This window comes from Mustelus asterias, chromosome 10 (genome assembly GCF_964213995.1).
Source record: "Mustelus asterias chromosome 10, sMusAst1.hap1.1, whole genome shotgun sequence".
NCBI classification, from domain to species: Eukaryota; Metazoa; Chordata; class Chondrichthyes; order Carcharhiniformes; family Triakidae; genus Mustelus; species Mustelus asterias.
In genome coordinates this window covers 101,573,135-101,590,252 of record NC_135810.1, presented here as the reverse complement: position 1 = coordinate 101,590,252, position 17,118 = coordinate 101,573,135, and the positions used below count along the sequence as shown (strand labels likewise).

Below are 17,118 nucleotides of genomic sequence, written 5' to 3'. Positions count from 1 at the left end.
AGGGCCGAAGGGCCTGTTCCTGTGCTGAATTGTTCTTTGTACAAACAGGTCAATCTTTCTATCTGGCAGCTTCAATAATGATAATGATAGAAAGACCTAAGCATTCGTAAGAAATTGTTCATTCCCATTTCAAATTTTTAGATGAAGCCTTCATATATCAATCCATAATTTGTCATATTATTGCACAGTAGAATTAGAAAAGTACACGGAATCACTGTTTGTTCTCTCGCTCTTAAAGCCCGAGTAAATTAGGTTTTATTGAGATTCTGGGAGGATGCCCAACACATACCTCAAAGGAATAAAGCATTACTTATGTGCCATTTGAGAAAGATGGTGTACCTTTGGTTCAAAGAAAGGTAATATTAATGAAGCAATTTAGTCTTCAACAACACGCCGAGCACATCAAACAAAACTTCTGTTTTGTTGTTGTTGGACATTTAATGAACTTCAAATTGAATGGGCACTATTTGGTCACATTTTTAAAAAATATATCTTTTGAATTTATTATAAGTACATTAGCTACTGTACTCTTCATTTTGCTCTCCAACCAGCAGAGAAGTGTTCCTCCTTTTGAGGAATTTGATCATTTCTCAGGGGTCAAAGAGTTAAGAGATAATTGACTAGTACGTCTTATTCGATCCCAGGCATTGAACCTTGGTGAATCTAGTCGCCTGTCATCTATTCCGATACGGATGCTAACTTGCGATGGCGTGAACGGTTTCATGCGGCCCTGTGCTTGAGATTCAAGCTTTTCTGCATCTGGTTTCTTGTAGCTGAAAGAGAGAATGACAGACAGAACATAAATTGTACTAGTTGTGAAAAGAGACACACATACCATTTTAATCACTAAGCTGGTATGATTGTCTCCGTGGGGAAAATCAGTCAAACACTGAGGCTGCTCTTTGATTTAAAAAAAAATAATAAAAGTCATAAATCATAAGTTGTCTGATTCTAATTGATAGACACAACAAAAAACATTAGTTTTGTTTTCAATTGCACTATATTGCATCGATACCTGTCATCCTTCCTAGTAGTGGAATGAGTGCAAGAGAAAGGGACAGCAGAATAACAGGAAAGAAAAGGGGAAAATGTTATTGCATTCAATGGGGCAAGATTTTAGTTAGTAGGATATCAAAACATTATGGATTTTTACCCATTGCATTTACTACATTCAGATGTACCCAATGATTAAATGTTCAGCTACTTACAGTTTCAGCAATAGTGATGAAACCACTACAGAAACAGAGGATGCAGCCATTGCTGCAGAACCCATCCATGGCTGTAAAACTAGGCCAATTGGAAAAAACACTCCTGGAACATCAAAAGTACAGCGCACATTTAGAATACAACAGTCAAGGACCATTAGTGCAGCTACTCCATCTCGGATTAAATCAATCAAATTACATCCAAGAATCAGGAAGGAAAACGCGAAGAAAAAAAACCACATTGAATATAATTATCCAAAATTCCTTGGAATGAAAAATATTGCCAGCGGGTTGGAAAGATGTTAAGTGTCAATCTTCAAACAAAGACATAGCTTGGTCAGGAAGTTGCATGCCAGTGTCTTACTTCAGTTGCTTGTAAATTAAGAGAATCCACAACAAACAATGAAACTACAAAGCACTGAGAGAAGCACAGGGCTGGATCAAATGGATGCAGCATTGGGCTCACCTGCTAGCTGGACAGTCAGATTATGGCCTTTTTTGGAGGGAGTCAAGAAAGTGATGGCTGTCCATCCCCTGTCCTCCTGCCCCATTTTAATGTTCCCATACCCCACCTGCCCCCACCAGTTTGGGAGGACTCACGAGGAAGACATTTTGCTCACAAATTCAGATTTCCAGCATTTGCAGTATTTTGCTTTTGTGCAAGCAGGGCCGCTCAGCATAGATTTCCCAGGTCCCATTTTACCACTTTCATAGAATTCTTTCAAAAATAGCAGCGGATAGATTAAAGAAACAGCGTAACTTAAATTGCAAATGTTACAATCCCAGTTGATGTTATAACTGGATGGGAAGATCCCAGAATGGAACCATAAGACAATAAATAAGAAAACGAGTAGGCCATTTGGCCCCTTGAGCCTGCTTCACCATTCAATAGGATCATGGCTGATCCGACATTCCTCATGTCCACTTTCCTGCCCCTTCCCTGTAACCCTCGATTCCCTTACTGATCAAAAATTTCTCTCAGCATAAAATATACACACTGGGTGGTATCTTAATCCTTCATTCACCGTCCAAGTGAATACCGGCATAGGCTCAAGTCCAGAGGTTGCGGTTCTCACCAGTGAGAATGCGAATTCAAATTTTCCCCGCCTCTTGATGGCGATGTCATCAGGTTTAAACCACAATGGGCATATCCCCACCGTATCTTGAACCCTTGCCATATCTTCAAATTGCGCCAATGTGACGTCGGCAAGGTTTACAAGTTCACACAGATGTGAACCTTTCGTGGGGGTCTCCCCGGGGGTGCAGAAGTATAGTCCCCAGGGACAAAGGACATGGCCTGTGTGACTATCTGGGGCTTCAGTGGCCTCCGAGACCCCCCCCAGCATGTCCATCGCGCCTGGTCTCTGCTAGGGAAGACCAGCAGTGATGTTCAGTTTTCTCATGTCAAGCCCAAAGGTTGGAAGATCCCGGGAGCTGGGAGAATCCGGAGTTGAACAAGCAATGCATATTTAAATGCTACTTTAAAGGTGCAATCCGGTTTGTCATTAGAAAGGGATCAGGACAATTGCAAACTGTTTGGTGCCAAGCGTGGAACGATTTTTAGGCCCGCGTGCTATTCTCCGGGATCAGTGTGATCTCTGCCAGGCTTAGCAAGGTCGAAAAATTGCTTCCACATCTGTGCAGGGTTTTCAAGGAGGAGGTCTAACTTTAACATTTACATTGCAAATGCAATCCCATATCCAGCTGGTTTGTTACACTAAGCAGATGGTAAATAATGCCATGCAGCAATTTAATATAGTGATACAGACAATTTCCAATCAATGGGCTATGACACTACCTTACTCATTGGACCAGCACAGTTTGTGAATAGAATGATTATTGTCTTTAATCCTATTGTCTTAATTTTATAATGCACAGAGATATGTGCCACCACACACCACCCTATCAACCCCAACTTCCCCACCTCCTCAGTTGGAACTACCTTTCAAAGACACTCTCTCACACAGTGGAATTTAGTCAGGCAATTTGTCGGCATTTCTAAATGCAGAAATGCCACTGGGTTCCCCCAAGTAGGTTTATAACAATCAGCTTCAAGGCAACAACATTCAATAAGATATGTTTCTCTTTCTAAGGATGCTGCCAGACCAGCTGAGTTTTTCCATCATTTTCGGTTTTTGTTTCAGATTCCAGCATCCGCAGTATTTTGCTTTTAGCAGGAAGTTTAAAAGCTGACCTGCAGCCAGCTGCATGAAATTCAAATCTGGGAAATTCAACAGCAATGGCATAGGTCTCACACAATTTTTAAGTGATTTAGTTTATTTATTATTCATTTCTTTTTAATTTGTGTCACAAGTTACATTAACACCGCAGTGAAATTACTGTGAAAATCCCCCAGTTGCCACATTCTGGCACCTGTTCAGGTACACTGAGGGAGAATTTAGCATGGCCAACGCACCTAACCAGCACGTCTTTCGGACTGTGGGAGGAAACCAGAGCACCCGGAGGATACCCAGGCAGACATGGGGTGAACGTGCAGACTCCACACAGACAGTGACCCGAGCTGGGAATTGAACCCAGGTACCTGGCGCTGTGAGGCAGCAGTATTAACCACTGTGCTACTGTACCGTGCCGTGTAGTGGAAAGGGATAAAAAACATGCAGCTATTTAAAATTAAATATCACAATGTAACATGATGATATGAATAATACAAAGAAAAGCTCCCACTCACCAGCAGCAATAGGGATTCCTATTAGATTATAAAATAAAGCAAAAATAAAATTTATTCGAATTCGGCGAACGGTCTTTTTTGACAAATCAATACTGGCTACGACATCCAGCAGATCATTCTGGAGGCAAAACAGAAAATGTGTGAAACCACAAATTTAAACAAACAGAAGATATGTTTAAATAATAATTTTGTATTTCTAATGATTAGTTTTTTAAAATTCATTTGTGGGACAAAGGCATCGCTGGCTGGCCAGCATTTATTGCCCATCCCTCGTTGCTCGCGGAGAGCAGTTGAGAGTCAGCCACATTGCTGTGGCTCTGGAGTCACATGTTGGCCAGACCAGGTAAGGACGGTAGATTTCCTTCCCTAAAGGACACTTAGTGAACCAGTTGGGTTTTTCCGACAATCGACAATGGTTTCATGGTCATCAATAGATTCTTAATTCCAGTTTTGTTGGTAATTGAATTCTAATTCCACCATCTGCTGTGGTAGGGTTCGAACCCAGGTCCCCAGAACATTAGCTGAGCTTCTGGATTAATAGCCTAGCGATAATACCACTGGACCATCGCCTCCTAGTTTTATAGTGGACTATCTATCTTTGCAATAAAACATGGATAATCCGAGAACAAAAGTTAAGAGCTAAATAAATATATGAATATTAACATTGCTCACTCTAATCAGCACCACATCAGCTGCTTCGATAGCCACGTCTGTGCCCGTTCCAATAGCAATTCCCACATCAGCTTTTGCCAGGGCTGGAGAATCATTCACACCATCTCCAACCATTGCTACAATTTTCCCCTGATCCTGAAGTTCCTGTACTTTGGCTACTTTATGCGATGGAAGAACTTCTGCAAACACTTTCTTGATGCCAACCTTAAAAAATGGAAGCACAAACATAAAACTATAAAAGAGAATGGCTTGAATATATTTTTACCAACTGTAAAATCCGCACCTATTTTTAATTTCCAATGACTGGAATTAGGAGCAGTAAATGTGACAAGTATCTCATGAATTCGTATATACATACATTTCCAATGGGTTTGGAAATTGTCTTTTAAAAATATTACTTTTGAAAGATGAGAAACTTAAAATGTGAACACTAATACCTTCACCTCTGAGCAGATGGCAGTGGATAAGGTGTTCTAAGAAATCCCATAATTTCAATAGGAATCTACCAAAAAGGACTGGGATTGTGCCCTGAATTCTTGAAGATGACTAGTTAAAAAATAAATGTGCCTGTTTACAAAGGAAAGCACTTACAAACATATGAACAAGGAACAGGAGTAGGCTATTCAGTCCCTCAAACTTGCTCTGACATTTAATGATCTTGGCTGATCTAAGAGTAACCTTAATTCTGCATCCGGCTACCCCTGACAACTTATCGCCCCATTGCTTACCAAGAATCTATCCACCTCAACCTTAAAAATATTCAAAGACTCTACTTTCATCGTCTTTTTAGAAAGAGTTCTAAAGACCCATGAGCTTCTTTAGAGAACTTTGCCACAGCTCGGTTTCCATTGGGCAACCCCTTATTTTTAAATCAGTGACCCCTAACTCAAGGTCCTCCCACAAGGGGGAAACATCCTCTCCACATCCATTTTGAGTAGCTTAGAGGATTGGGCGCCCCAAAATTGTTGCTCAGTTAGTCACATTTTCGCTCCAAGACAGAAGGTTATGGGTTCAAATTCCACCCCAGGGATCTGAGCATAAATATCTAGGCTGAAACCCCAGTACATTATCTGAAAATTGGAACCTCAGTAGAGTATTAACCCTCTCTCAGGTGGATGCAAAATATTTCGTGGCACTATTTCGGAGAACAGCAGGGGAGGTATACCTGGATAATATCCCTTAATCAACACCACCAAAACAGAAACACGGGTGGCACGGTGGCACAGTAGTTAGAACTGCTGCCTCACAGTGCCAGGGATCTGGGTTCAATTCCGGCCTCGGGTCACTGTCTGTGTGGAGTTTGCACATTCTTCCTGTGTCTGTGTGGGTTTCCTCCGGGTGTTCCGGTTTCCTCCCACCGTCCAAAGATGTGCGGGTTAGGTTGATTGGCCATGTTAAATTGACCCTTAGTGTCAGGGGGATTGGAAGGGTAAATATGTGGGGTTACAGGAATAGGGCCTGGATGGGATTGTGGTCAGTGCAGACTCGATGGGCTGAATGGCCTCCTTCTGCACTGTATGGATTCTATGATTCTGTAGGGATTCTATTATCTGGTATATAGCTCATTGTCATTTGTGCCATCTTGTGTGCAAACTAAGAGGAGGCTGCTGGGAAGGTAAATGGACAAGTCAAGGACGAGCGAAGGTGTTGAAAATGGAAAGAGGGAAATAATGAGTCTCCAAGCATTGAGCATTATTGAAAATAAATCTGTTCCACACTAAAAATCATATGGCTAGCTTACTTGATCTGGTCTTATGCACTGCTTAGAGCACTTTATAATTCCCTTTAATTTCTTTCAATTTGTTTGACTTCTGTGAGATCAGTGCTTGTATATTACACCACTAAATCTAGATGACTTCTTTCCATATCAGAATTGTAATCTCTCATAAAGCTGGGAGTATAACGCTGCCATCAAGATGAATAAGTTGGATTAGGTACAACAAGTATGGCAGCTAGCTGTCTACCACAATCTGAACTACACAGGTACCAATGATGGGAGAGACAGAGATTAAAAAACAAGCTGGTTGCCTGCTCTCACAGATGGGGTGCAATGAAGGAAAAAAAAAATGATTCAAAAAGTAATAAACTAGATGCAGCAAGTACGGTATATGGGGATCAAACTTTATTAAAATCTACCTGGCTGGCAATTGAGGTTGCAGTTTTGTGGTTGTCACCTGTTATGAGCACTACATCCACTCCCATATTGTTCAAGGTCCACACGGCCAGTGCAGCTTCCGGTTTGACTGTGTCCGCAATCGCTATCATTCCACACAGCGTACCTTTGCAGAGTAAAGCATATATCACTGAATATCAGGAAATAGCACATAAATCTCACCTGACATAAATATGCACACACAATATCTATGTCACTTGAATTTGGACTCAGACAATTTAATTCATGCTTTGCATTCTTTCAGTATAAAGGTCAATATTAATCATTGCCCATATGTTCTTCCACATCAATTTTGAAGCACAGCGGATAAAACATTTGTCTAAATTTATTAGAGTATTACAGTTTAGGACAGGATATCATGAACTACTGCGTGTACTATTATAGTACATACTCATCCCACCCCCACAGTCCACAGTTCTATTTATTTCACATTTCAGTATTTTAACTTTTCCTCATTTTCTAACTTTGTGTTTCTTTCCCATGGATTTTCATGGTTTTAGCTATTTATAAACCTTTTACTGAGATGATCTTTGCGTGCCTTGCAGCAGTTTTTCAGCTCTATTATACTTCTTATTTTGATTAGTTATACTCAGTGAGAGTGCTCTATGCAATAGAGTCCGTGTTCCTAGAATTTTACTTTAACCTGTCATTTACTGGCCATCTTTTCTTTTAGTCGGTCTTTTTAAGGCATTCACCCAAACACTAAACTGACTTTCCCTTTTACAGATGCTGTATGTTTCTTTTGATATAAAAGGGCATCCAGGCCTATGTAAATAATTCAAAACACTCAAACATTTTTAATTAAATAACTGAATGTGGAACACTCGAGGGAATACCAATTAATTCCAAACATGTTTGGTGTGATAACTTCAGCCAGGCTAATGAGGTTGGCTTGCTAGAGTATGAAGTACCTGATGAGTCCTTTTATCAAAAGAAATACCTGATGAGTCCTTGTCCCTAAGTTAATTTGAGTTCGTTTACTTGGTTGGTATGAAAAGAAATACCCGATGAGTCCTTATAGCAAAGTGGCGCAACGCAAGTGTGCTGGGCTGATAATTCAGAGGTTGATGCATCAAAACCATCCTCTGCTATTTTCCCCCATGTTAATTTGAGTTAGTTTAATTAGTTGATACCTTAAAAGAGCTACCTGATGAGTCTTAATTGATGGTTAAATCAGGGAGCCTCATGCTCCCTATTTAAAGCAGGTGCGTCAGTCTCCCAGCCTGCATTCAGAAGGGAGCAACTGGAAGGCTAACTGTGTACAGATGTATGGTGCAAATAAAGTAACTTGGTGACGGGACTTTCGCCTCAGTGGAGTTATTACATTTGGGTCATACAAGGTTACCTGCTTAAGTTTAGGAGGTCAGACACAGAATATTGAAAGTCCCATGACCAGTGTCTGATTTATGTTTGCCTTTCTAGAAAGGCATTAATACTCTACTTGCATTCAATCTTTAAAATTAAGTGGGTCACACCTAATAAATTATTTTCCAATGAAAATTAAGCTTTTGTCCCCAAAAATGTAAATTAAACTGCTTGAACCTAAAAAGGTTTAATTTTGAGAGCCTTCTCAAAGCCAGTAAACTTATACAATTAGTGGAAACATGGCCAGATGCATGGATGGAATTGGCTTCCAGTATCTTAAACCTGTGCAAAATTTTCACTGGAATTAATTTCTGCTTGAAATTAATTCATCTTTTGTGCTGCTTTTGCCAACTTAGTACACATCAAACTGAAAAATATCAAAGTTAACAGAAACTTTCTTTTTCTTCTGGAACTTACAGTTTAGCTTTGCCAAATTCAACAGGAAAAAGTAAATAAAAATTAAATTAGATCATATAAGGTGGCCTGCAAGTAAGTTTTGTTTTATTGGATTCGTGGAATGTGGGCACTGCTGGTAATGTCAGCATTTGCGGTCCATCCCTAATTGTTCCCAAGAAAGTGATGACCTGTCTTCCTGAACAACCACGGTAGTTCAGTAAACAAGTTGCGAAGGTTCCCGCCCTTTCAGGCAGCGAGTTCCAGATTCACACCATTCTCTTGGTGAACAAGTTTTCACTCATCTTCTATAAACTTCCTGGTCCTTGCCTTAGACCTATGTCCCCTGTTTATTGACCCCCTCTGCTGAGAAACATTTCTCCTATCCACCCCATCTATGCCCCTCATAATTTTATACACTTCATGGCTGCTAGATGCCTGAGGACTCGACACTGGTGTAATCACTCACTCTGTTTCCATTGGTCCCTCAAGTCAGGTGACTCTCTTCTGCTGTATTGTCTTAAAGAGACTGGCACCATATATTCAACAGATTCTCTCTTGTTGGAGGTGGTCAATGTGTGGCACTTGTGTGGAACAAATGTTACTTGTCACTTTCTGCCCAAGCCTGAATGTTGTCAATGTCTTGCTGCATGTGGGTGCTGCTCGCTTCATTATTTAAGGAGTTGCGAATGAAACTGAATATTTTACAATCATCAGCAAAATTCCCAACTTCTGACATTATGGACCAAAGCATTGATGAAGCCGTTGAAGATAGTGAGACCTTGGACTGCTCCAAGGAATTTGTGCAACAATGTTCTGGAACTAAGATGATGGGCCTCTAATAACAACCACCATTTTCCTTTATACCAGGTATTGCTCCAAACAGTGGTGGATTTCCTCCTGATTCACACTGGTTTCCAATTTAAAAGGGATCCTTTATGCTACACTCTGTCAAATGCTGCCTTGATGTCACCTTACCTCTGAAATTCAACTCTTTTGCACCTGTTGGGACCAAGGCGGTACTGAGTCCCGGAGCCAAGTGATACTGGCAGAACACAAACTGAACATTGGCGAGCAGGTTGTTGCTAAGTGTTGCTTGATGGCACTATCAATAACACCTTCCATCACTTTGCTGATGATTGAGAGTAGACTGATGGGACGGTAATTGGATTTGCTCTGCTTTTTGTGGTCATCAAATATCTGGGCAAGTTTCCCATTTTGTCGGGTAGATACCAGTGTTGAAACTGCACTGGAACAATTTGGTTAAAGTTGTATCTACCTCTGAAGCAGGTCTTTCAGCACAACAGCTGGAATGTTTTTGGGACCCATAGCTTTTTGCTGCATTCAGTGGCTTCAGTCATCTCTTGATATTATGTGAAATGAATTGAATTGATTGGATACTGGTACCTGTGATGCTGAAGACTTTGGGAGGAGATTGTGGTGAATGTGGCTGGACTGCAGGGCTTGATTTGATCTGCCGGTTTTTAGATTGTTTTGCTCTGTGTCTAGCATGCATGGAAGTCCTCTGTTGTACCTTCACTGTTTCTTCCTACTTCTCCACTGACGAGTTGGGGTTGTTACCATTCACACTGGATTATGACTAGAAATTATATTGGAGCACTGTTGCGGAGTAACATCTAATTACATTACAGTGGAGGGACTTTACTTACACAAATCTTACCATCAATAGCCACCAGGATGGCTGTTTGGCCTTTCATTTCATGATTCATCATGGCCTCATTGACACCATTTCCAACATGTAAACCATTGCGTGTCATCCATTCCCGGTTTCCAATTAACACGGAGTAGGTCTGAGAATCCACTGCACCTGGAAATGGTGAAAAGTGTGTGAATAATTCATTAGTATTTAAATAATTTCCTCAATTATTCAAAAGCTAACTATTTTAAAAGTGTGTCAAGAAGAACATACAGTAGAAAGGCTAACAAAGTCATAATTACAGGGAATACTTAGAAAATTACACTGCTATTTCTCACTTTACCTATTTTTGTAGACAATTTGAGTGAAACCTCAGTAAATTTGTGCATTTTAGTACCAAACTGCGGGTCCTTATATGTTCTGCACCATTTGTGATGGATTTTTGGAGATAAACAATGACAAGGGTCTCTATTTATCCAAGTGCTTTCATTAATAGTATTATTGATTAAAGTTCAAAATATTTGGAACCAAATTCTCACCATAATCAAAAATTTAATTTGACATTTTATCAATTGTTTGCAAATCTAACTTTATTCGAATAGGCAGCAACAAAGTTTAGACGACAAATATTTACCTTCTGGTGCAGTAGTCTGTGAGGGCACTGTATTATCATGAGAATCTGATATGTTCACTTTCTGTTCTTTCTTCGGACTCTGTTCACTTTTCATCAAAATTGCTTCAACATTAGTAACTTTGCAGCTGATACCGCAGCCTGGCACAGACTGAAAATCAGTGCAGTATCCAAGAACATCTGTGCTAAGCTCCTGGAACAAGCAGAAAATGATGATGATTGGCGACATAATAGAGTACTTAAACTTTCCTGAACTACTACACTACCAAGAATAACACTTAATATCATGTTTAAGGCAGAAAAATCCCAAAAATGTTGCATAAAGAACAGATGTTAAAGAATAGCAGATGATTAATGGGGGTATTTCAAAGATGTTTGCAGCAAAGACAGGTTTTATAGCAGTAGGCCGTGGGATATAAAGTGAAAATTTTCTCTGAATAGTACGAACATAAACAGAGTGAAAATACAGAGGAAAAAAAAAAGGTGTGTTGGTCAAAGAAGACAAATGCAGGTAAATTGAGCTATAAAAATTTTAATGGGATTCTGTGGTTAATACTTATGGACATTCAATACAAGAGCAAATGAATGATGCTGATGTTGTAAAGGATATTCAGCCACAGCTGAATTGTTCCATGCAATTCGCGGCAACTCCCTATAGGAAAATATGAGCACCATTTAAAGGGTACAGCAAAAATCATTAGAATTGCATCAGGAATGAGTGATTATAGTTATGAAAAAAAGCATGAAAAATTGAAATGTCTCACACTTCACATTGCAAATAAGTAGTAGGATACAGGGGAGAAAACTCAAAGGAGGCCATCATTTGTTGAAAGCAAAGTCTGGGATTGCCTTAGCTTATTTTGCAGAAAACAGTTCAAAACATACAGATCTCTGCTCTGTAAATTACACAATACTCAAAATAGTAACATTTACCTCTCAGTTCTTACAGAAGCATAAAAATACTTTTAAAAATGAGTCAATGATAATTTATAATAATTCTATCAGTGGTAAAATAATTTAATAGTCAAGAACTTTGGTACAAGTGGTAATAACATTTTATTGCCGAGATAAAAGGTTTAATTTTGAATATTTTGGCCCAAATTTTGCTGGGAGCGATGGATGAATAAATTTTGCCATTCACTTCATTGACAGCTGCTCTCAAAGTTTATGCAAGCTTTTGAGCACAGCGTTGCTCTAATCCGATGTCCGGATCTGAAGGGCACCTGTGGCCCATGACAGCAAGGCAAATGTTTCAGGGCCAGAGAAGTTCTTTGGCAATTTTTTAATACTTATCACACCCTTAATAACTCACTTACTCCAGTCCTAACCTTTAACGCAATTAATTGTGCACATGCAGACATTGGATGTTGCTGTCCGATTTATTCCATATAATAACAGAGTGCCAACAGCCTCATTATTATGCCTACTGCAAAATCCAGAATGTTATTTCACTACATAATACATGGGATTTTAGTGTGAAATATAGACTGAACTGAGAAACTGAAAGAATATCGATGACTTACTTCTTTGCAATATTTGGCCACAGCATTTCCAAGAGGATGCTCACTGCTAGCTTCTGCGGTACCGACAAGTGCAAGCAATTTCTTCAATGGTAGTACAGCTGCATCTACCAGTACTAGAACCCTCATTACCTTTGGAACACCATGCGTAATCGTTCCAGTCTTGTCAAACATCACCACTTTTATCTAGATACACAAAAACTTTTATCACCACAGTGAAGTAATCAAAGCCATCAACTGCAGTTATCATTTTAAATGAAATTTCCCGTCAGTTGTCAAAGCGTAGGGAAGTTTGATGTAAGCAGATTAGATGATGAAATATGTATCCCCACTTTGTAAACACAAATAGCCTACTAATCAACCACAAATGCGGAACTTAGTGTTCCTGCAGCTGCTGAAAACACAACCAAAATTTATCTATTTCTTTTCACTTTGCATAGCTATTCCACAAATAAAATTTCATCTAAGATGGTTAAGTGTTGGCAGTACTTGGAGATACTTCAGTGTCCCCACTTAGGAATGATGTGGAGTTGCCGGCGTTGGACTGGGGTAGGCACAGTAAGTAGTTTCACAACACCAGGTTAAAGTCCAACAGATTTATTTGTAGCACGAGCTTTCGGAGCCTTGCCCCTGTTTGTGAACTGAACTCTTCACTCACCTGATGAAGCGGCAACGCTCCGAAAGCTCGTGCTACCAAATAAACCTGTTGGACTTTAACCTGCTGTTGTGAGACTACTTACTGTACCCACTTAGGAAGACAGAAAAATATCAGTCACAGTTTCCACTCATGATCATGTTTCAGTGAAATTACCTTTAGAGTAAGCATGCAAAGCTCAGGAAAACAAGATTGGCTTTGTTTTGATGCCTCCTGTAGCTAAAACGCCTGTGGACACATACTGCCCAATACATACATAATGAATAAATTCTTGGGTGAGAGCTATTTACTTGTAAGGAAAATACAATTGTTTTTACTTTTTCCAAAAAAATGTTTTAAAGATCATAGAACTATATATTGATTCAGCTCAGAAGAGGTCTATCAGCCCATCGTACCAGTACTAATCCTTTGAAAGAGTTGGTCAACTAGTCCCATTTGCCTTTTCTTTCCTTATCACCCTGCATATTCCTCCCCCACCCCCATTCAATACAGATACAATTCATTAGCCGTGTATGTATCAAAAATGCTAATCCAGTGTAATCTGACCTGTTCCTGCTGCTAAAAAATATGTTGTTTGCTGTGGTGGCTTTCATTACTAAATCTCTTCATTACCACTAACCTTGTGCGCCATCTCGAGTGGTTCTCCACCCTTGATGAGAATGCCATTTTGGGCACCAACACCTGTACCCACCATCACAGCTGTAGGTGTAGCCAGTCCCAGAGAACAGGGGCATGCAATAGCCAACACTGTAATGGAAGTCTGAAATGCGAATCTGATAATCAGCTCAGCTTTAGGGACATTCTTGCTGTAACCCTAAGAAGAGAAGAGTCAACATGAAAAACCAGACAATTCTGGACACCTTGGATAGCAATGTAAATAGAGTTCCAATACAGTCCCAGGCAGTCAATATTCTTAGGAGATTATACTTCAACACATCAATTTTGTGAAGGGAATATAAAATAGATGGTATTACAGTATGCTAATCAACTGATTGCTATAAAGCTCTGGCAGTAGTATAGAAATGGCACAGATAAATTTTGTATTTGGCTCTTTTGTTTTACCGGACAAACTGACAGCAAGAGATCATACCATTCCTTACATCTTGGTTTTTTTGACTGACTAAAGACCATTTTCTTCAAAGCCAATACTTCCTGCCAATGAAACAGAGCTTCTGACTTTTACGGGGTGTCATGGTCCCCATTCCTGGTGAGGAAGTTAGTGGGGAGCCCACCGAGGGGAAGACCAGCTGCCCTGCTATCAATAATGACTGTTAATAGGCCAGAGATGATATTTCAACCCATGAAGGGTAGGATGGCCATCAGCTCTATAGTCCCTGCAGTGCTAGGCAGGAGCAGTGGCCACTGCTGGTGCTACAAGCTGTCCCCAGTACCAGACACCAAGATGAATCGGCACCAGTTGCTGGGCTCAGGCTGGCAGATTCTGGTGTGGAAGACTTTGAAAGGTCGGGGTGACGGGAAAGAGGAAAGTGCGATCTTGGAGGGGTGGGGACATGGGGGTGACCTCTGATGGGCACAGGGGACCCACAAAAGAAGTTCCTAATTACTCAACATTAGCCTACCCAGTAAAACTGCTGAGCTACCTCCTGCTGTGGGTAAACAGCTACAGGGGCAGGATGAAGCTCTTGCGTGGCCATTAATTGGTCCAGGGCAGAAAGATCGATGGCAGGCAGGCCATAAACTGGACTTTAGAAGTGTTCCCCTTCGAACCAGTTGGCTGGGAAGCATGAACTCCAGCCCCTGGTTTTTGAGAACAGATCCCACCCCAAGAACTGACAACGGCAAGCAAGAAGAAGAAACAAACTTTATACTTTTAACAAGCTCAGAATGTTGCAAAGGGCTCAATAGCTAAAGTACTTTAGAAGTGCATTCATTGTTATAATGTAGGAAATCCAGCAGCCAATTTGCACAGCAACATCCCACAAACAGCAATGAATTAAACAACCAGATCATATGCTTTGGTTATAGCAAATTGGGCAGAACAACCATACTCTCTGAATAGTGCCATGGGATCTGTTTACATCCACCTGAGAGAGCAGATGGCGCCTCGAATTAACATCTCATCTGAAAGGCGGCAGCTTTGACAGTGCAGCACTTTCTCAGTACTGCACTCAGTACCAGCTTGGAGAGCATGTTGAAATTTGCAAGTAAAAATTATTTCTTTCCACGAACAATACCGGGCATAGAAAACATCGGTTGAGTTACACTAAGTAAAACAATGGGTGGGATTCTCCAGTCCTGCTGCAGGAAAACATCCTGAGCGCCAAATTATCTGTCCGCTCTGGCAGCGGTAAGCAGGATGTGAACGGCTGGAAAATTCCGACCAGTCTTTAAAAAAACATTTTACAAGTTCTTAATTTACTTGTGTAATGTCATCATGATAAGATTACCCCTGATATCGAGGTATCTTTATTAGATCAGAATGAGTTTCAGTATTGCAGGGCTTAACTGAAAATTCACAAAACCAGTGACCCCAACGAGACAGTTGTTTCCTTGGATCTGCCAGCAGCCCAAGATTAAGTGGAACCATGTGAATGTAAATAGATATTCAATGTCTTGCAGAAGATTCCAGTTTGGCTGCCGGTTGCCAGAGAGCGATGCCAGGTGGAGACAAAGCTTCCCCACAGGAACGAAAAGGTAAAACTGGACTGCAAGTTTGCTCACACTTTACTTTCTGAATTGCAAACAGTTGAATGCAATAGAACAAAGAACAAAGGAATGTATAGCACAGGAACAGGCCCTTCGGCCCTCCAACCTTGTGCCAATCATGATGCCCTAACTGAACAAAAAATAACCTTCTGCCCTTACTCGGTCCGTATCCCTCTATTCGTGTACCCATCCAGATGCCTCTTAAATGTTTCTAATGTGCTTGTTTCCACCACCTCCTTTGGTAGTGTGTTCCAGGCACCCACCATTGTGTGTGTGAAAAACTCTCCCGCACATCCCCCTTCAACTTTCCCTGTCTCACCTTGAACCCGTGCCCCCTTGTAATTGACACTTCCACCCTTGGAAAAAGCCTCTGACTATCCAATAAGCCTGAAGACATCCAGACCCGTAACTACTAACTACTACAATGCTATCTTCCAACCACCTACCATGCACTTAAAAGTTAGATGGATAGTAAATATTAAAATAAATTTTTTAACAGTTTTGCTAAAAAGCTGTTTTTTTTATTGTTCCTTGCTCTATACATCTACCTACATGACTTCTTTGGTTTCAATCGTAACGTTTGATTTGTTAGAAAAAAGCAACTATAAAGGAGGCATTGTCTGGAACACAAAAAGGTAGCATTCACTTTGTTCTTGCATTAAAAGAATTCCACAATGCCACAATTGCCAATAGTGTGAATGGTTGTAAATTTGTTCTTTATTCTTGTTGAGTTTTTGAGATTGACAGGTAATGCAGACACTACTTACTGACAAGTACTTTTCAATGGTGCCAAAGTTTGCAAAGCCAATGATGATCCAGACAGTCAGTGTAACCACAGAAACAACAACAATAAATGGAACAAAATATCCACTCAGTTTGTCAGCAAATTGTTGAATTGGAGCCTGTAAAAGTTAAAATGTATTTCATTTAGATCCACAAAAATGAAAAGCAAATTAAAAATTATATTACCACAGGTTTCTATGGAAATCGGTGCTTTCCCCCTCTCTTCCCCATGCCCTCCAAATTAACAATGGCGCAGCAATTTATAATGCGTAGAAATGTTCTATGATACTATATAAAGAGTTAAAAATTAAGATAAACAATGACCTAGACTTTTAAACACACGGGAACGAATCTTAAAACGAAAGAGAGAGTTTGGGTTGGGTAGGTGGTAAATGTTTTAAAAATCAGAATCCCAACTCAAATCCCCCCCCCCCTCCCTTCCATTTCTGGCATTGTCCAAGGTGGACGGATGAACACCTGGCTCCAAGGAGGCTGATTTACACTTCAAATATGATGCCGAGGCCTTTCATCTGTAACTGTTACCCGACATCAACAGTGGCGGCAGAACCAAAAGCCTGGATCCACTGTGCCATGGAGCCCTGGGATTGAGAATGGCCCTTTCCCACCCATGACCTGCCCCACGAAGCCACCGCTGGTCACCAACCTCACCCTCCTCCACCTTTGATCATTCTTCCAGGTCTCTGATGC

General features: G+C 40.5%; 1 protein-coding gene across 1 annotated transcript in view; it reads right to left on the bottom strand.

Annotated features, from left to right (window-relative positions):
• Positions 1 to 223: 223 nt before the first annotated feature.
• The window catches only part of atp7b (ATPase copper transporting beta), an 80,842-nt gene continuing 63,947 nt past the window's right edge, over positions 224 to 17,118 (bottom strand). Inside the window, exons 12-21 of the mRNA XM_078222334.1 lie at positions 16,395 to 16,529; positions 13,580 to 13,774; positions 12,309 to 12,491; positions 10,789 to 10,978; positions 10,179 to 10,325; positions 6,703 to 6,845; positions 4,567 to 4,770; positions 3,895 to 4,012; positions 1,209 to 1,311; positions 224 to 773 (exon numbers count right to left, since the gene is read on the bottom strand). Of these exons, the coding sequence (XP_078078460.1) occupies positions 584 to 773; positions 1,209 to 1,311; positions 3,895 to 4,012; positions 4,567 to 4,770; positions 6,703 to 6,845; positions 10,179 to 10,325; positions 10,789 to 10,978; positions 12,309 to 12,491; positions 13,580 to 13,774; positions 16,395 to 16,529 (1,608 nt within the window). The 3' untranslated portion in view covers positions 224 to 583. The remainder of the gene's footprint in view (positions 774 to 1,208; positions 1,312 to 3,894; positions 4,013 to 4,566; positions 4,771 to 6,702; positions 6,846 to 10,178; positions 10,326 to 10,788; positions 10,979 to 12,308; positions 12,492 to 13,579; positions 13,775 to 16,394; positions 16,530 to 17,118) is intronic.